We start from the raw sequence: 20,208 nt of genomic DNA on the forward strand, positions 1-20,208 counted from the left end.
CCACTTCCAACCCCTTAGCATTCTGTGGTTCTATGCTTTGCGTACCTGCGCCTTTGACAACGACCACCACGAAAACCCTGTCAGCGAACACTGTGTTGCGCCAACCCAGCGAGCCTCTCTCCGGGGCGGTCCGGCCCTTCCCACCCTCCCGCGGCCGCTCCCGCCTCCCGCTCCGTGAGGGCGGGGGCAGCGGCCGCGGGGCGGGACGAGCGCGTGCTTCCCCGCGCCGCAGCCAATCAGCGCGGCGCCGCTGCCGCTGCCTCGCTCTGGGGGCGCTCGGAGCCAATCAGCGCGGCGAGCGCTGTGTGGCGGAAGCGGGGCTGGGCGGGCGCGCGGCGCCATGGCGGGCGGCTCGGCGGGCGCGCTGGCCGCGGCGCTGGGGGCGCTGGGTGAGGGCAGGGCGACCCGCCGTGGGGGCTCGGGTAGCCGGGGCTTTCCTGAGGGGCATGCAGGCTAAAATTGATTGAGTTCAACGGAGGTTAATGCGTGCATGGTGGCCTAGGCGTTTTTCAGAGAAAGATCGGATTTATTGCTGTAACGCTTTATTTAGGTGTGTGCTTCTGATCGCTGCTGTTTTTCAGATGGTGGTGGTGCAGCAGACAAGATTCGTTTAATACCTCAAGACTTTTTTGCAGAGCTGGTGAGTAGGGCGGTAAATGGGATGGGGAAGGGCTTCTAGCACTCCGGGAAGCCCTTTTTCTTAAGCTCTTTTCTGGTTTTTGTGTGCTTTAAAGGGAACCTTAGGTATATGGTACCTTGACTCATAAAACAGATCAGTCCTGTTAAAAGTAATGGATTTGATTTATGTTTTTATCACAGAAGACTTCTAAACATCTATTTTTGCCTGTCATTTAAATGATATATCAAGGTAACTGGTCTAAAAAACATTTGGGTTACTGTAGTGTATGCTTGAACAGTTAATATGAAACTGGTGTGTTAATTAGCAATAGTGAGGTAGAAACTAAAGTCTTAATTTTAAAATCAAGTGCTGATTTTAAAATCAGTAACTGCAATTACTTCAATCTTTACTTTGCAGCCTTCACTCTTTTTGTCCATTTTTGTATCAACAATGTCTTCAAATATGCTTTTTTCACAGTGTGAGCAAATAATTCAACATCTGAACCATAAGATCCCAGGTATAAATACATCTGAATTGTGTCAGGTAAGTTGGCACACCAGCTCTTGTGATCAGAATAGTACCTGCTATTAGAATACTCCCCTGCTGGGATAGCATTCCCAACTTGATGTGGGGTTTCTTGTGTGTTTGTATATCCATAAATGCTTTTACTAATGCATAATTTATTATTTGTAATTCTTTGAACATTCTATTTCTAGAGAATTCAAACATCGGGGGTTGACATTAATATTGGTGACCTGGCAAAAGTAGCTAACACTCTTTCATTTCTGTTTAGGTAAGCACAAAATAATTTACTTTGCACCGTGTCTTTTTTCCTTCCATCACAACTTAATGGTGGTACTGAAAAGTCATATCAAATATAAATGAACTGATTTGGAAAAGGGGCAAAAGTTGTAAGTCTCAGTACACGGAAAAGAACGCTTGGGCATAGCTGGTGTCATTAAAAAGTGTAGTTACTTAATGTATAGTATCACTTTTTGTACTTAAAAAATAAAAAGAGGAAATGGTTCCGAGATGCTGTCTGCAAGGCCTAGAACTAGTGGCAAGATAGAGGAAGTTAAGCTCACTTTTAAAGCTAAGTCAGCTGGGCCTTTGCCTGGAAAAAGTGTGTTTTAAAAACTTGTTTCTTGGAGATCAGAAAACAGCATTGGTGCCTTTTTGAAGGATGCAGAGCTTATAATATTGCATTCTGCCAGGAGTTGAGTTTTTAGGTAGTATTTTTAGTTGATATTTTTTTCTATTTTTAGAAAGATAAAATTTTCCAGATCTTGCTTGTTCTTTTAATATCTAGTATCTAAACATTTTATGTAACATTAATACAATTCAGGAAAATAGATCAGTAGAAATTTAAAATACTACTTTTCTGTCTATAAAATAGAATGTCTGAAGTTATATTCAACCATGCCACTTGGAGGACCAACTCACTTTCTCTTGTATTAATGCCTCTTTAAGAGGAGCAAACCTGCATGAGCAAACAGAGTAGGATTTTTTGTTTACTTGTTTCTGTAGAGGAAATCAAGAGGCAGTTTTCCTTTAGACTTGCTGCCTTCCAGTTGGGTTCATGTCATCATTTGACACCTGTTAGTGCCCATTATACCATGACCTAGAATTCCTTACTTTTGGCGGCTCTTGAATTCCACCTGCTGAGTGTTTAATTAAATTGATTTGTTTCTAAAGTAATGATACTGTTTAACTGCTCTGCGCACACATGGGTCACTGACTTGTGCCTTCTTCTTCCAGTTGCTGCAGTACTTGGAGGCTGTGATTATTTTGGTTTGATGTAGGATGTTGTGCCAGCCCAGCAAAGCTAGGCCTCTGCATGTTAAGACATATTAAGGTCATGTTGTTTTTTGCACATGGATACAGAAGATCAGTAATGTTCTGAAAAAAAAGTAATCGTGGGCTGCTGAATTGTTTTGAAGTACACATAAAGTAGAAATAAAAGCTGTCTCTTTGGGGTGAAACGAGGAATTGTATTAAATTGGTGTAGAATGAAATTGATGCAGTGATCTCTGATGTATCTATTATAGCACAGCAGCCAGAAACAACCTCTCTACTGAGGAACTCGTCACCACCTTGGGCAGTGGTGTCAGCACTCTGCCAAAACACGCGGTTCAAGTTATTCGTCACGTGTGGAATGAGCAGGGCAAAGCCATTGCTCTGTCAGAAGATGCAAGAAATACGGCCACAGTGGGGCAGGTAACTAAAGGATAAAGTGCAGCTGAGCTGATGGTGAACATTTCAGAACTGTCAGTGTCTCACTGTGTGTGTTGTCAGGCAGGCAGAGGTAGATAGGCTGCTGAAAGCTTTCCTTCCTGTGTGCACATTTACCTGTTGCCAAATACCTACTCAGATAAAGCAGCATATACAATAAAGGTTGTCTGCATGCTGAACAGTTTTCTATTAGTATTGTTTGGATGATAAAGTCACATTTTCTACCTTTTTAAAAATTCATGTTTTGTAATACTCTTAGGGAAGATGAATGGCAGTCAGTCTGGCAGACTATTGCATTGGCTCATTATAGAAATCTGTTTTAAGTGTAAATTGTTCTTTAAAGTTGTTAACACCAGCACTTGACTGCTAATTCTTTGTGTCCCTTAAATTTAAACATTATTTTTAAAGATGCTTTCTGTCAGTTTCCAGCATTCCCTTTTTTGCTTGAAAAAATAGCAATCTGTTTATGTTTTAAGATTTTTTTTTCTGACAGCAGTTTAAAAGAGTATAGAATTAGGAATGGACAATCTTTTTCGGAGGCTTGATATGAACTTCTAAAGGCTCTTCTTCATGACAGGCTAAAAATTATAACTTACTTGTCTGAAATGTATCTGTTATATACTTTGATTTATCTAAAATATAATTATGACATGCCATAATTTTTCTCTGTATTGCTATTCTGAATTATTTGGTTTAGACTTAGAAACTTCTGATTTAGAAGCTTCTAAAAAGAAGAAAACACGACAAAACCCCGCATGCCTGATATACAAACTGGGTCAACTCTGTGGCTTATGCTCCTCTTAGTAGAATTTTAAGAGTGTACTTGCCTGTTGATTGTACTTGAATAAGGAAAACAGATAAAGTGAAATAACTTATTAAATTACTTATTTATTCACCATTCAAGGGAAGGGCAGGTGATTTGTAGTCACAATAATATCTAAATGTTTATGTTTGTTTTCTATTTGGATAAGATCTCTAGATGTCCTGTATTGTCTGTGAACTGTCCCTCCAAGTGAATAGCCATGGTGGGTAGATCTCTGTCTGTGACACTATTTCCAATGATTTTCATCCTTGTAGTTTGTAGATATGAAATGGAAACTGGGAGTTGCGATGAGCTCTGACACCTGCAGGTCTCTGAAGTACCCGTATGTCACAGTGACACTAACAGTGGCAGACCCTTCAGGACAAATAACAGACAAGTCTTTTGAAATGACGATCCCACAGTTCAAGGTCTGTCGTGAGTGTTACTTGAATGTTCAGTCTCCTAAAAACAACAGTGCCACTGTTGGGAGGGTCAGCTGTATACCCTGATGCATATGTTTGTGTACTCGTACAGTCATGCAAACAGGAAGCATTAAATAACTGTTTAAAACACAGAATACTTACTTCATAGTATTTAGTTCTACCTCATTTAGCTGAAAATGTTAATTTAGCAGTAATTGATCATTTCTCTTACAAATAAACTAACATCCAAAGACATAAAATCTTTCAGAGCTTGCCAGCTATCATTCTGCCCTATTAAAAGTTCATAGAATGTTTTTTGATCTACGGAGCTGTTCTCCAGCCTCAAAATCTAAAACTTGGCTTAAGCCTAACAATTGCTAATGATTAGGAATGGAAATCAGTCTGTTTTATCACCACTGACTCTTAATTGCTGTGTTTCCATCTATGAATTTATGTAACTTTAGTTTTGCATAAACATGTCCCTTGTATTGTCATTCCTATTTAAAGGGTCAATATATCACCTAGAATATCATTCAAACTTAAATAGATTCTTGGAATTTGATTGACAGAAATTTGAGAAGGATATTCTGAATCCTTGGGTGTTGTGAAATGTTGTATTTATTCTGGTTGAAGCCTTTTTTAATAATTTTTGTTCAGCTACTTCAGGAAATGAATGCTACATTTGAAAAGTCTAGATTATTTCAGTTGGGAATAGAAACATTTGTGTGAGAAAGTGGGTTTCTTATTATTTTTTATGGCTTGGGAGCTACTTTGTATTTCTTCTTTTGTAGCATCTTTTTGCTATTAATAGGCAAGCCCATGCTAATAAGGCATCACCTTTGTAGGTTTCATAGTTAATGTGTTCAAATGCCAACCAACCCACAGAAAGAAAAGCAGCTATTTTCAGTTCAAGCTGCACATTGAAAGTGAGAAATATGGACAGTATTTTTTGTCTAACACGCTCGTTTGAACTGAAGTTTGAGCTGTTCTTTGAGCAACTGAAATTTGTCCCAATTCTTGCTTTTTAGAACTTCTTCAGACAGTTCAAGGAAATGGCATCTGTTCTTGAAACAGTTTGAGGGGAACTTTTATTTCCAGTGACATGTTGGAGGAAGAGCAAGTAAACTTTCCGTTCTGCATAGGGAATAAAGTGCCATTGTTCAGCAAGGTATGTATCTTTGTCTTCTTGACAGGAGTTGATCAGCATCAGCCTTGCATTGCTGTGAAGATTTCTTCACTTTTGATTACTTGAAGTCAGCTCTGCAGTGTTTGTGGAATCGTGTCCAGCTTTGCTCATCTTGGTAGACAGAAGATGGGGATGTGTATGGAGAAACATCTCTGTAGACTTCCTAATACCCGCATAAGAAACTGCACACTTTATTCTGTAGTGCATAAAGACACCTGAAAATGTTGACTAGGAAGATACTGAGAAGTGTAAATCCCATGTTAATATTTTTATCTGTAAAATTAGGATGGGCTTGGACTCAACAGTAGTATTACATAAAAGGAGAATATGAAGTTACAAGCATACATCTACTCTTGAAGAATAGCATTGTCAGGTAGTTGATTGCAGCTATTTGCAGATTTGGCTTCCAGTCTTAATAACTGGAGACTGTACTTGTCCTAACAGCTTGCTGATTTCAAATATTTATTTCCCACCACCTAGGCTTATAAAGACTGAATTAATGCATTAAGTTTTTTCAGAGACCCAAAATTCTCTCAAATGAAGCCCAGAGGCTAATTTTACATGAAGGTAGAAAGGCAAATTAATTCAAAAGTATTTTAATGGGTTTCTGTTTTTTCATGTCATCCATTGTTAATCTGTGGCATTCTGCTTGATGTTTTGGTCAGCAGTCTTCTTTCTAATTAAATTAAAATATTGATTTAGTTACCTCACTTCAACCTCTGAACTAGAAAAGTCAAGAGAAAACTTGAAAATTCAGTCTGGAGAGGTAGCCAAGCACATCAGAGAAAGGACCACACTAAAAGTTTTCTTTGTGTGTTGCATTGTAACAGGCATCCACTGGACTGTGTTCTGCATGCTTGCCCTAAGAAGGTGTCCTAACCAACTAAATTTTGACTTTGATATTGAAGAATATGGGCATTTCTAAAGGGGAGTGTTTAATCTAATGTGTTTGCATGCTTGCCTCTTAATTTTTTTCCTTGAATATTCCATAAAACAAAACACACTGCAAATATTGTGGGATGTAATGAAAGTAATACTGTTGCATCTCCAGATGTGCTGGTGGTGTAGTAGAACAAGTAAATCTGAGGAGAGATAATTCACACTGATAAGCAAATTGAAGTTGCTGCTTCAACTTTGGGCTGGCAGGGACTGAGTACCAGTTTTGCTGGGACAGATTCTCAAATGATTTCAGGCCCACTTAAAATTTGAACATCTACTCTATCTTTCTAAGTCAAATCTGTTTTTTAAATTAACATTTTTAAGAGCTGGCTGAAAGTCATTGATGCAGGTTATGGCTGCCTTTTTGTGCTATGAAAATTGCAGCACATCGTGCATGCTGCATATGCTACAATCCTTTCAGGAATGCCCATATTTTAGGCATTATGAATGATGCTTAAAAACAGTACTTGGAATTTATTAGAAGCCCAAATAAGTGAAAAGTGTTGGCTTTGACAAAAGTTTTTGGCCATGACCATGGATCTGGATAATACTTTGTTTATGCTGGTTGAAGTCAGTTGTCTGCTTTGTGGCTGGGGAGAGCAGATTGGTCTTTTCTGGGACCCTCCTAGTGTGGTGTCACAAAATGCTCTTGGGAGCGCACTCCGTGTTTGCCTCTTCCCTTGTCTCTCTGGAAGGGCTCAGGGCTGAAGGATAGAGCAAACAAATGTGTATGGAAAAGTGACGTGAGCAGCTGATTTCTTTTGTTGTTGTGTTTTACTTTGCAGAAGTTGAAGTGTAAGGCTGCTATAACTGGAAAACATTGTCATGCTTTGGCCTAGTGAATTAATTGTTTTACATCAATGCAAGAGTTCCAGAACAAAATAAGGTTGTCTTTTTTTTTTTAGTAAAGCTGGAGCCTTACAAATAACTTCCTCTGTGTTCTAATGCACATAAATTCTTCATTTAGTGGGAAATACTTGTGCCTTCATTGGAACTGCATGGAAAAGAAGATTTAGTTAATCATGTCTTAACAATTTAGTAGATGTTGGAAGGTAATGAGGAAGGTTAGCATTACCAGTTAGCATTTTTGCTTGCTCCATCAGCAAGAGGAGAAAGTTGTCAGCCTTTGTAAAGACTTTTATTTTGTCAAGTCAGATATTCTAGAAGTATTGATGAATATTTTTTTAAATGTCCCTGAATTCCAGCATGTTGTAATTCTGGCTGGAAGATGCTTGGACATGTATACTGTACTAATTTACTATCTTGAGAATTTTCAGAGTTACGATTTAAAGTTGGCTGTGTACTCAAACTCTTGAAATGTGTCCTGATCACTATCAGCAGGAGTTCCTCTACTGAGTAATGGAAGAATTAAGTATTTTATTAAAAGGAAACCAAACAAAAAACTTAAGTTTTAGGGGTAGCAATACTAATATGTCCAAACAAGCTGGTGATTTGTTTGTCTATATGTGCAGAATCCAGATCTTTTCAAAGAAAATCAGGAGTCCTTGTGTGTTCCTAATTCTAATTGTTGATTAATAGAGATTGTATAACATGAATATTTTTGTAAATCCACAGACAGTGATTAAACATGTAGGTAATAAAGACAAAGCTGGTCTGTGTTTTGTTTTAAGCCTGCAGCATGGAAGTCTGTCTTTTAAATACTGCAATGAGTAAATTTTAGGACTAGACAATGACTAAATTTCTTTCCTTACTAAATTGGGATGAAGATCAGACATATGGAGTCTCTCTGTGATGGGGTACCAAGGAGTTAATGGGTAACTGCAAGGACTCTTTTTATCAATTACTGAAAGCTAGACAAAATGTTGTATTGAACCAGGAAAAGACAGAGGACATGTGAGATAAATGGAGTTCTGCAGGAAATTACATTCAAGTGATTTTCTTTCCTTAACTGTATTTAGGAGACAAGTAAACATTTTATTTTTTCCAACATTTGCCTACAACAGAGCAGGAGGAAGGAAGGGGGGTGGGGTCAAAAAGTCAAAAAATTCAGGGGAGGGAATAATGAAGGAATGGCCTAGACATGACTGTTGTCTTCATTACATGACTCTTTTTTTTTTCCATACAGTTCAAACACATCTGCACACTTGCAGAAAGCTATTTTTTAGAAAGCTCCACAGAAGGAGTGCACAAATGGCTGAACTATGTCTGTGCATTAGTGTTTCATATATTTAGCTTCTGCACACTTAGGCCAAGTAAAAGCATGTGTCTGTTTCTACTTCTGTAAAATTGTACTGCCTTTCTTTAACCACATTTTGACCTTCCTGTTCATTGTGAGCCCACCCTCTTTATTTTTTACCTTTCCCCTTTTAAGCCTTTGCACTCTATTTGAACACTTGAAGACATGTTGCCTTGGATGAATTAAAAACAAAGGTACAGAGGTGATAAATTGGGGGAAGAATATTTCTTTTTCCTGTTTGCTCTGTTTGAGTGTTTTATTACCCTCTTGGCTGTAGGTGTAATGAGAGGGTAATTTCCACTCCTTTGCAGAGGCATGCAGGGTGGTTCTGTTAAGACCTTGTAGGTACTAGAATAACACAAAAACATTTGTTGAGTCATTTTGCTCTACTTGCAGAGAAAAAAAATGCCGTATCTGAAAAACCTCTACTAATGGCTGGGGACTGTGGGGGGCAGGGGGAAACAGTTAAAACTGAGCAGTTTCTGGTCCTCTCCAAGATTCTGTGGTTGATCATGGTACAGCTACATACCTGTTGGTTGGGCTGATAACTTGCTAGGCATTCACTTAATTTGGAAGCTGGATTGGTGCAGGTCAGTACCTGGCCTGAGTGCCTTGACCTCAGCTTGCCTGGTATGCTGTTCCAGTGCTTCCTTCCTGAGGCTCAGCCAGCTCATAACTGGCTTTGCTTGTCACTGTGAAATTTTGGCCAAATACTTCATTTACTTTTGCTTTTATTGCACAGTGTCCATACTCACTCATACAGATCTGCTCTTGGCTCTTCAGCGTATGAGGTGCTGTGGTTTAACCCCACCTGGCAGCCAAGCACGCCACAGCTGCTGGCTCAGTCCCCCTGCTGAGGATGACAGGGGCAGTTGGGAGGGTAAAAGAGGGAAAACTGATGGGTTGAGATAAAGACAGTCCAATAGGTAAAGCAGAAGCTGCACAGGCAAGCAAAGCAGACCAAGGAATTCATTCCCCGCTTGCCAAGTACAGGCAGGTGTTCAGCCATCCCCAGGGACGCAGGTCTCATCCTGTGTAGTGGTTACTTGGGAGGACAAACACCATCACTCCAACTGTTCCCCCCTTTTTCCCCCACTTTATAGACTGAGCATGATGTCATGTGGTGCCGGGGTTGGCTGTTACTTGTCTCTGCCCCAGCACAGGAAAAAGTGGTTCTGGGTAGGCCGCGCTCTCGAAGAAGGAGTCTGGACTCTTGCTTTTAGGTCTTCAGTCGAGTTTATTATTTCTTATCTACAAAGATTTTCTGTCTGTCCAGCCGAGGTCTGATCAGCAGGACAGCCAAAGGCACTCTCCCCCGCCCACGAGGCGGTTGTCTCTTTTATAATGAAAACTACGTATTAGATATTTACCTTTAATTCCCAATACTTTCTGCCCTTGTTGGCAAGTGTACTCTTTCTATGAACCAATCCACACATGCCAACATCATCCTGAACATGGATGCCAAGGAGAAGAAAGAAGAAGGACAGGGCACGCCCAAATTCCTCCATCTTGGGACTCCTGATCCATGCACAGAGTTCTAGACCCCCCTGTACAACACATAAAACCCCCCTGTACAGTGCATTATAACTCAAGTTCTAGCAAGTGAATAACATCCTGTCACCATTCAGACCTGAAATTCTCTCATTTCCTCACCTTCAGGTGTCATTTCTTTAAAAGGATCAAAGTCAAGCCACCAGGTACTTTTGGCAACATTCCAGGGCCTCCGAGCCCCCCAAGGGTTGTCTCGGTAGCTCTGGACATCCGGAGTGATGTACTGAGTTCCCACAATGTGGTATTGGATGTCCCTTGGGTCAGTTGGGATCAGCTGTCCCAACTGTCCTCTCCTAACTACTCATGCACCCCCAGCCCCTTCACTGGTGGGGTGATGTGAGAAGCAGAAAAGGTCTTGGCTCTGTGTAAGCACTGCTCAGCAACAAAAAAAACATCTCTACTATTAACAATGTTTCCAGTACAAATCCAAACCAGCCCCCTACCAGGAATTATTCCCTAGCTAATACCAGCACAAGTAAGAAGGATGATACTCAGCATTCCTCATACCCAGTCCTGGGTGCTTAGAAAGACTTCCTGATTCTTGTTTCCAAGGCTTTTCTGAGAGAAGGTGGAGAAATTACATGGCATTTAGTTGAGATACTGGGATATATCTCTTAATTATGTATGACTTTGTGTCATTGAGAAAATAAGGAAGCTGAGATGGCTGATCTTTTCCATGAAGGAAGGCTAATTTTAGTATTTCTGGGTTTTCTCTTCCCTAAACTGCATTTACCTGCTGTGGCTAATTACAAAGCTACCCTACTTCGAGAATCTTTTGTGTAAGTACTATAGTTTCCAAATATTCTGTCAGTGTTTTATGTTACACATATTGTTACATTTATATAAATTGGAAGTTTCAATGTTAGTTTTGCACTTCACGTAATGAGCTTTGAAAAAGTAAGGAAAATTTATTATTTCATACAATAAGTCTGTGCTAGATAATAATTCCAGAGCACTTTGTCCCAGCATCAGTCACCAGGTGGCACTGCCACATACAGTCTCGCCTCACAGCAATCCTTTGGCAGCACGTCTGGCTATGGGATAAGGACTTCTGGCTTCTTCCTCTCTGTAGTTTGATCTGAAACTATAAATTCATGTTGCCATAACTTCCATCCTACTTCTTACATTGTAGAGAAACAAACTAACTTCTTTTTTAATTAGCAAGATGAGCACAAAGATTTCCAGTTAAATAACATTCAGCATTTTAATGATAACAGAATACATATGATACACTGAATATTTGCAGCAGTTTACATCTGTAACTTAATTATACTAACATTTTTGCATTATACTTGGTCTTCAAATAGTATCATATTGCATTTGGGGACTGTTCTCATTTTACTCTTTTCCCTGTTTATACATCTCTCAAGGAGATTTTTCTAGATCTGTATCTTAACAATAAAAAAAGCATTTGCTTTTCTCTGTCTAAGGTTTTCATGTTGTTTGACCACTCTAAAATTATTCTTCCACTTTTCTGTTATGCACCCAGGCCACTTTCAGTGGTATTCCTAAATGTGGCACAAATACACTGATAAAGTGATCAGTGTATTTGTGCTCCATTTAGGAATTCCACTGAAAGTGACCTGGGTGCTGAATTCCCCTGTGAATTGCCTCTGAATCTGAAAAGTAATTTTCAGATGTTCTTGGTATTTTTGAAGCTGAAAAGAATTTTTCTGTTCCCCATGAATGTCATCACTGCTGAGTCTTTGTCAGTTTACAGGTGTTTTTTAAAAAAATATTCATCTTGGAACTTGCCCAAATGAAAGCAAGACAGGCTTCCTTCCCAGTGATGCTTGTGAGCAGGGAAGTCCTGGATGCTGCAACCAGACATGAAGCTTGAGAATGGTACTGGAGTTTACATTTAAAATGAGGACTGTAAGTGCATGTCTGGCATGAATCCCGGGTGTGCTGTGCCATGCTGCTTCTCACAGTTGGGAATGTGGGGAGATGAGAGATACTCAGCAGCCAACAGAGTCAAGACAACAGATGTCGATTTACCTAGGAGAGAGTCAAGGACGATGAGAAAGAGGATTAAGGAGTTCCCATCTGTTCTTTTTTTTTAATGTTAGCAGCTACACTGGCACCATTCTTGGTATTGTGTTGGGCCTACTCGTGCCCTGCTGTTCATGCTAAGTTGTATCTTCTTTTACCACACATATAGTAGGAAGTGGAGAAGCTGAAATAATACTTCAATAGTGGTACACTTGAAGTCATAATGGTCTTTGCATTTTCCTCTTGAAGAGACATAATTTGTGCCCTTTGGAGTACTCTTGCCTTCCAAAGCATCTTCCATGTTATTTCTGCACTCTACTCCAGATTTGCTAACCTTTCTAGCCTGTGGTTCATCCTTAGTAATAATATATTTGTGAAATAATATCAATATGTTCCTTTTAGCTTTGGCAATGACAAGAAATTCTGTCTTAGTTCCCATTGCTAGAGAATTGGAGTGAACCAGGATCCCTTCCATATCACAAATGAGGTAGATGTAGCAGGCATTGTTAAGGATAGAGAAGAAGATTCCAGCAGTTGCAGTACTTCATCTCTTCCTCCTTTTTTGTATGTTACTTTTACTGCAGTGGCTGGGGAGTAGTAGAGAAGTAAATGGCTCCTTTTTTACAAAAGAAATAACAGGGAATATTGCAGAAGTTGCTCTATTTCCTGCAATAACTAGCTTTGCAGCTGATCTGAGCTGCTGACAGTTACCAAACTTAGTATTACCTCAACAACAGGGATTCTAGTGAGCTGATGTGATGCAGTTTGGGAGGGCAGGGCCCTATTAAAAAAAACAAAACCAAAAAACCCAACAAATTTCAAATACTTCTTCATGGAAAGATGCTGTGATCACACAGGACTCCAGATTAAAATTTAGTTTTAAGTAAAATGCATTGTGGTTCTTCACTGGATTCAAAGTCTTCTGTGCTGGAAAGTTCATGGATGATTGTGATATGAAAAAATGACTTAAGTAAAAATCTTTCCCCAATCAAATTTATCTTTGAAGAGAAATATAATAATTTAATGAATAGTCTCTCTTAATAAGTGCTACATTAAATTGAATAATAATACACTGAACACAGACATAAAATGTGCCAGGTTGCTTTAAGTTCTAGAGATGTTTATAAAATTTCTAGCTAGGGATTATTTTCTTATGAACTTTGCTCATTCCAGTTCCCCTAAATCTGTTTTGGAGTGGGTCTTGTTGGCAGAACAAATTCAATCTGTCATTTTGATCAAAAAAGATTAGTACCATTTAAGAAGAAAACACTAAAACCAATCTACCTCTTATCAGATTAATTTTTCATAATTTTAATTGTTTACAAATTGCAGCAATTGTCCTCCGCTATTGACATATCTGTGCAAGACCAATATGTCTTGCTCAAAACTTGGGCATTGCATTTTAAACTATTGTAACCTTTATAGATCCTGCAAAATATACAATTTTCATTATTTCTAGTAAGGTTTTTTATGTACTTTAAAAGAAGAGGCACCAGAGTTTCTCTAGCAGCTAAAGCTTAAAGCCCTGGTAATATGTCCAGTCTACTGAATTTTCTAGTACTTCAATTGTATTTCCAGAAGTTATTTCATTACAGTCTTCAAATAAGACCAGGTCATTTAAAGTAAACGTTTTTAAAGTAAAAGTTTTTAAAGTAAAAATGCCTATATCTCAGATATAAAAAGGTGATCTGAAAGTAAAATAAAATATGCCTAGTTTAAACTAAAACAATAAAGTAAATATGGAAATAGACCTTGAATTCCCAGACAGTTAAGTGACATCATTCTTAGAAAAGCAATTGAATCAGAAGCAATTCTAGCTTCAGGGTGTATTACTGAAATAATAGTCCAAGGTGACTGAAGTTATGCATAAATTATGGGAGTGTAAAGTCAAGCCTACAGCTCCTCTAATAACTTAATATTTTTTCTGCAATTAAAATTGTGGCTAGAAAGCTTAAGGGGATGGATAATTACTAGCAATTAACAGTCTGATCATGTGAGATACTGAGGTCTCTTTGCTGCTTAAGAAGTTACTGAGAGCTGTGGTTGCTTACCATTTTGCAGGTCTAAATCCTTTAACACTGACTATGAAGACCCAGATATGATATATGAAATGGCTGCTGTGGTGCCATGTGCAGAAAAAGCATATATTATCAAGGTACGGTCTTGGAGAACTAAACATATTTCCTCTAATAAACAGAAAGAAAATACATTCTCCATTTTATTTGGAAAAATAACTTTACATGTAGTACTCCATTGACAAGCATATAAAATCCAAAATGTTCAGAGGCACTTACATTTAGTTACCTTTATCTTGTTTTGGTCACTTCAATAATATCCCTTACTTTAAGAGGTTTTGCATCTTATGTATATGTCTGGAACAAAAAACAATTGCAAGTTATCAACAATTCAGAAAAGACTGATTGGGTCTGTGGTTGGTTTCACTTGCACCACGTACTATGGCAATTATTGGCCATAGTACTTTATGTACTTCAGATCTTCCAATAGAGCGCTCCCTTTGGATTTTACAGTTTGTTTCAAGAAGCTTGGCCAAGGCTAATGATAATAATAAAAGGAATTGTTAAAAAAAAACTCCTCACCAGTGACTTTGTCTGTCATGTCTCTGGCAGGGGTGCTGCATTTACTCTTCTCTTAGGGATGATCTGGGGTGAAACTGTTCTTTCATCACAAACAGCCATGTGGTTGTGTTCAAGGGTCCCAGGACGAGGGAGGAGATGAGAATCTTGACACTATGTTTCAGAAGGCTGATTTATTATATTACTATATTGTATTATATTAAAATGCTGTACTAAAACTATACTAAAAAGAATAGAGAGAAAGGATCCATCAGAAGGCTGGAAAGGAAAAGGAAAGGAATCACAATAAAATCTTGTGACTGCTCACAGCCTCGACACAGGTGGCCATCATTCGTCATCAAGTAAAAACAATTCCACATACTGGGTAAACAATTCTCCAAATCACATTCCAAAGCAGCAAAACATGGCGAAGCTGAAGCTTCCCAGCTTCTCAGAAGAAAAGATCCTAGCAAAATGATTTTTCATAAAATATGTCTGTGACAGACATGTATTTTCAAAGCTCTGTGGATAAGGACTGTGGAAAGTTGCTTTCTTCTCTGTCCCAAAGTTTTTGATTCCTATTAACTGAGCTATAAGGATTATATATTTTATGCTAATTCATAACTGATTGTGCAAATAATTAGAGAAAGATACTTTTGTTACCATTTTAGTTTAAACACTAGAAATTACATGAGAGGCATGTCAGATGTCATGGGCTAAGGAGCACTGTTCTCAATATGAGAGAAATTGGAATTTTTAACTTAAAGGTACATGAAATCTTACAACTGAAAAGAAATGAGAAAAAGGGACCAACTTTAAGAAGAAAAGTTACATAACAAAAGAGCTGACTTCCTACTGAAACACTGTTAATGAGGTGAGGGGATAAAAAGTGTAAGGCAGATTAAATGATAAGAAATGATGAAGTAAATGGATAAAAGTAATGGACAGCTAAAAGGGATTACTATGAAGAATTGAATCATAGAGATAAAAAGCTGAAGCAAGACGAAAAGCATGAAAACTTTGGATTAACATCTGAGAATTTGATTTTGAATGTACTTAAAATATTAGTGGTAGCATTTATATAAATTAATTTCATCTTCTAAGGGATTTGTATAAAAAATTCAGTAATAAAAATAAATGAAGTCAAAATAACCAGATATCATACCCTGTTATGCAAATCACCCAACAGAAGGAAAAACCAAATTGCTTTACAAAACAGGCACAATGGTGACAGATGAAGAATTTCACATTCATTTTTCACATTTTAGAATTTAATTTCTACCTGATCATTTGCAGTAATTGAACTGCAACCTTATCAACTGAAAACAAAGCTCTGTAACATCTTCAAGTGAAGATTTCTTGTTCCATTTGTATGATACGAGAACATCAAGGCATCTGTAATAGCTTAAAATATTTTTTTTGCTATTTTATTGTGTTTGCATTATCATCTTCAAGTTTCCTGATTATTATTAAATATTTGTATTGCCATAGCACCTAAAAGCCTAGGTGGCTGTCTCCACAAACTGGTTTTGGTAGTTTGTATACAAACATAAACCAGAAGGGATGTAGTAGTCTCAGAGATGGTGTTGGTAAGCAGCTGCAGCTATTCAGTAAGTTGCAGCCTTCCCCTTAGGCTGCTTCATTGGAGTAATTTAATGATTATCCCATCTGAAACAATCGCAGGAGAATGTACGAGGGGGTTTTGCCACTGTTCTAGGGCAAGCCCAGTGTTTAGTTCACTTCCCAGGTAGGTTAAATTGGTGCTCAAGTGACTGAACGGCAGCTTCACGCTCCAGATGAATCGTGTAACCAAGCGTGGCCAAAAGGGGCGAGTGGCCGCGCCGCTCCCTTCGCCCCGAGCAGGCATTCCCGCTCCCTCTGTGCCAGCAGCGCTCTCTCTATAAGCGCTGTCACTTAAATTAGAGGCGGCTCACGGAACTGAACTGGCAGAAAAGGAGCAGCTCACTGCAGCATTAAACCAGTGCCAGCACTGCTGCCAGAAAACAAATAGCTCTTCTTCCAGGTGCACTGGTGAGAGGCTTGCAAATTGTCATTCTGCAGTGCTGTTGCGTGAAATCTTAAATATCATTCCCAGCCAAAGAGTTAATACTAACTGTGCAGAGTGAAGGAGAAGAAATTCTTGTGATCCACAAAATTTGGCCATTATACTTCTAATTATCCTGGTTGTAAAATCTACTGTACAACGGTGTAGTTCAGATGATCAAGTGGAAACAGTCAGTTTGGAAATGTGCCACATTTAAAACTATGTGCCACAGTTTTAAATGTGGCACATATTAAAGCTCATTCATATTTATATGAAGATATTCAGCCTGCAGAAGACTTTACATTAGCTCCCCTGTCCTAAGGGACCTTGTAGGATGTCCCTTAAGGCTTGTAGGACGCCAAGAGAAAATATATATTTGAGGTCTTACCGAACAACAATATTAAATTAAAAATTACAACTGATAAACCAGAATGCATAAACTAGATGGTTAAACTGGAAAAAAAAAAAAAGAGCAAAATTGTTTGCTCAGGAAATGAGCAGAATGGTTTGTAACAGTATAAAAATACCGCAAATGCGGCAGTTTTTGTCAGTTCAGACCACTGTGGGCTGTGACCTGAGCGCTACATGACCCTTCTCTGCACAAATAATCATGCAGTCTCAAATTACACAGGGCAGCTCTTCAGCTCAAGCTACAGATTTTTTTATTTGTAGGCAGGGTTAAAACGGTGGCCATAACAACGTGTACAGGGAGTCACCACCTCTGCTGCTACACATTTAAGCAGGGGGGCAGTCGCTACAATTGGCAATTACCGAAAGGATACGGATGTTGCATGGCTGGCAAAGCCTTGTCCAGCTGCTTTCCCAGGTGGAGGAGACTCGTACTAACATCTACAGTATGTGGCGGGTTTGTCGTTGACAAGAGATGTTATCGCCATAGCGACGAGGAAAACCCCCCGACTAAAAGCTCAAGGAGGAAACACAAGCTTAGGGGGGGAAAAAAGGAGAGTTAAAATCAGCCGTAATGAAACTCTTGACCCAGCAGAGCGCGGGGGAGGCTGCTCTCCTGGCAGGGGAGAACCAGCCGCGGCAGAGGCGGCTGTCGGAGCGAAGCCGCCGCAGGCGGGAGGTGCCCCGGGACTCCGCTCCTTGCCGAGACCCTTCTCCCCAGCGACTCCCCGACTCGTCGGAATCAGAACCAACTCAGACAGCGCTCGGGAGTTTCTGCAAACGGGGCGGGCCCGGCAGCTTCCCCACCTCCTTCTCGGCGACCTTCCTCCCCTTGCGGATCTCCTCCTCCTGCCTCTCCCTTCACGGCCAGCCACGCTGCGAGCCGCAGGCAAAGCCCAGCACCCGCAGGGAGGTCGGCAGAACAGGGAGCGGAGCGCTCGCTGTGTTTTCCTTTGGTGCCCGGCTTGGCGGAGCTGTCCCGGCGCTGAGCCGGGGGCGGCCGGGACTCGGAGCCCGCTCGGGGCGTAGCCCGGCCGCTCCGCCCCGGGGCGTGGAGGACGGGGAGGAGGAGTGGGGTGTCTCTGCCGTCCTTCCCCGCCCCGCGGGCTGACCCCGCGCGGGCAGGCAGGAGGCGGCGCGGCGGAGGGGACGTGCCCGGCGGGATGCGCGTTTAGCGGCGGCCCCGGCCAAGCGCAGGCCCCGCCGGCTGCACCTGGCGCCGGGGGAAGCGGCCGCGGAGCCCCGCGTCCTGCGCCCGACACTCGCCATGGAGAAGCCAGGGGAGGGCGAGCCGCTCTCCCACCCCCTCCAGCCTCAGCCCGAGCCGCAGCCGGCGCCGCCGGGGGAGAAGCGCTTCAGGTTGTGGTACGTGGGTTCGTCGTGCCTGGATAGGCGGACCACGCTGCCCATGCTGCCCTGGCTGGTGGCCGAGATCCGCCGCCGCGGGCAGCGGCAGGAGCCCGGCGGCGCCCCGGGCAGCGGCGTGCCGGCCCGCGAGGTGCTGCTGCTGCTGGGCTCGCCCACGCTGCGCTGCGTGCCCGCCGGCCCCGGCCCCGCCGCCGGCCCCGCGCCCGCCGTCTTCATCTTCGAGCACAAGGCGCAGCACATCGCCCGCTTCATCCACAACAGCCACGACCTCACCTACTTCGCCTACCTGATCAAGGCGCAGCCCGACAACCCTGACTCCCCCATGGCCTGCCACGTTTTCCGGGCCACCGACCCCAACCAGGCGAGTGGGGACGGGGGGCGGGGGCGCTGCCCGGGATCTCCCCGCTTGGCTCCTCTCCTCGCCGGGCGGGACCCCAGGCGCTGCGCTCCGCAGCCGTGGAGGGGCCGATGTGCCCGAGCGGGGCAGGGTGGTGCCTGCGGGACCGCAGCCTCCGCACGCCCGCCCGGGGCTGACCGGGCTCGTCCCGGTGTGCCCCTCCAGCTCCGGCGGCCGCAGCGCCCTTGGGTTCCGCGGAAAGGGGACACAGAGCCCCGCCTGGCCGTGGGGTGCCCTGCCAGCCCCTGCCAGGCCGGAGGTACCAGCTCTGCAGAACGCAGTGCCCGGCGACATGGAGCCCCTTTCTTCCCGGTCCACCCTCCTTGGGGAGGCCTCGCATCCTGCGGCAGCTCAGTGGCAAGGGCACGGTTTGCTCTATCAGGGTTTTGCACGATCAGGAGGCAGGATTTGTGTTAAAGCGTCCCAGCGGTGCTGTCAGTGTTGGGCAGGCATGGGATAGTGGAGGATGGAGCTTTTCCTCAGACCCCCGTGGTACAGAAACGATGGTTCGTGACCAGCGGCTCCTGTTGTGCTCACGGGTCACGCTAAGGACACCTGGCCGTGCTCAGGCATATGCAGTAGTGCTACAAACAAGGCTAGGTTTGGGTGGGGACATTTTTGATAAAGTGCCAACTGGAAAAAAAACCTAGCAGTAAGATTGTATTTTCCTGACTATCTAGCCGGCTTTGGCTAACACATCAAATGTGCAGCAGACTTCTTTCTCTCTGGTTTAGAGTATGTGAGCAATAGTGGGTGGACAAGTAGGTTGGATAATTAATTTAGCAGGATGACAGCAAGAAAAAGGCCATTTGATAATAGCCCTTTGGTTGAATAAGAATACCTTCTCCTCAGTTTTCACAAACTGGAGGAAGAACTCTTGGGAGTTGGAAGATAGCTAACTTACTGCATGTACTGAACAGCTACTAGGGTTTCTTTGTTTGGGTTTTCTTAAATGGGGAGGGTAGGAAGTATAAAGAAAACTACTGAAAAGTTTTCAGTATATTAACTTTTATTTGAGCCAGCACACTTCCAGAGAGAGCATGGAGGCATTTAGATTGCGTTCATAGCTGTGGCTTAAGGACAGGCTTAGGACAGGCAGTATCCCAAGTGGAGGTAACTGTGCTTAACTTGTTGGCAACTGCTGTGGGTTTTGCTCTGCCAGGAGAGCATGCAGCAAGAGCATGGAGGGGATCATTATCTGGCCGGGGAGGAGCCCAAATGTCCTTTTAGGAGTTTGGTGGTATGGACTGAGGCAAACTAAGGTTCATGCTGTTGGCAGAAGATGCTGAATCAAATTTATTTCTGGGGTAGGTCTGTACTGGTACCACAAGTTTGTAAAACAATCTTGCTTTAAGATAGTGAATCCCTAGTACTCCAGTGAATGTGCAAAGTACTACATACATTTACATTTGGAAGGCTGTTTCTGACTATAGCTCTATCCATATGTCTTTCCTTCTTTCCTCATGGGAAAAGTGCCT

General features: G+C 41.9%; 2 protein-coding genes and 1 long non-coding RNA gene across 7 annotated transcripts in view; 2 read left to right on the plus strand and 1 right to left on the minus strand.

Moving 5' to 3' along the window:
- The first annotated feature begins 295 nt into the window (after positions 1-295).
- Positions 296-7,808, plus strand: COMMD6 (COMM domain containing 6). Of its 2 annotated transcripts, none has more exons than XM_064408569.1 (7): positions 296-389; positions 582-640; positions 1,097-1,162; positions 1,336-1,412; positions 2,668-2,836; positions 3,929-4,081; positions 5,269-7,808. In XM_064408569.1, exons 1-7 carry the CDS (start codon positions 341-343, stop codon positions 5,299-5,301), a joined length of 606 nt encoding a protein of 201 aa, XP_064264639.1. In that variant the 5' UTR covers positions 296-340; the 3' UTR covers positions 5,302-7,808. The 2 variants fall into 2 exon arrangements, with proteins under 2 accessions (XP_064264639.1, XP_064264638.1); XM_064408568.1 differs by having other exon boundaries at positions 297-389; positions 5,104-7,808.
- A 1,761-nt stretch (positions 7,809-9,569) lies between these two features.
- LOC135293905 (uncharacterized) lies at positions 9,570-17,943 on the minus strand. 2 transcript variants are annotated; one of them, XR_010356017.1, is made up of 3 exons: positions 17,773-17,943; positions 14,235-14,312; positions 9,570-11,946 (listed from the first exon to the last, which is right to left on the minus strand). It is a non-coding gene; the product is annotated as an uncharacterized LOC135293905 (long non-coding RNA). The 2 variants fall into 2 exon arrangements; XR_010356016.1 differs by lacking the exon at positions 17,773-17,943 and adding an exon at positions 14,538-17,529.
- TBC1D4 (TBC1 domain family member 4) overlaps positions 17,943-20,208 on the plus strand; it is a 99,867-nt gene continuing 97,601 nt past the window's right edge. For 2 of the 3 annotated variants that reach the window (XM_064408560.1, XM_064408561.1), the window contains exon 1: positions 17,943-18,694. In XM_064408560.1, coding sequence (XP_064264630.1) covers positions 18,233-18,694 — 462 coding nt within the window. In that variant the 5' untranslated portion in view covers positions 17,943-18,232. The remainder of the gene's footprint in view (positions 18,695-20,208) is intronic. The other variant, XM_064408563.1, reaches the window with a different exon arrangement.

The sequence above is a fragment of the Passer domesticus genome, chromosome 2 (genome assembly GCF_036417665.1).
Source record: "Passer domesticus isolate bPasDom1 chromosome 2, bPasDom1.hap1, whole genome shotgun sequence".
NCBI classification, from domain to species: Eukaryota; Metazoa; Chordata; class Aves; order Passeriformes; family Passeridae; genus Passer; species Passer domesticus.

What these genes read in the sequence shown, in the direction of transcription:
- COMMD6 (XM_064408568.1), top strand. Translation starts at nt 341, where the DNA reads ATGGCGGGCGGCTCGGCGGGCGCGCTGGCCGCGGCGCTGGGGGCGCTG. An exon ending in CGCGGCGCTGGGGGCGCTGG is followed by an intron (nt 390 to 581) that starts GTGAGGGCAGGG and finishes GCTGTTTTTCAG; the next exon opens with ATGGTGGTGGTGCAGCAGAC. An exon ending in ATACATCTGAATTGTGTCAG is followed by an intron (nt 1,163 to 1,335) that starts GTAAGTTGGCAC and finishes TTCTATTTCTAG; the next exon opens with AGAATTCAAACATCGGGGGT.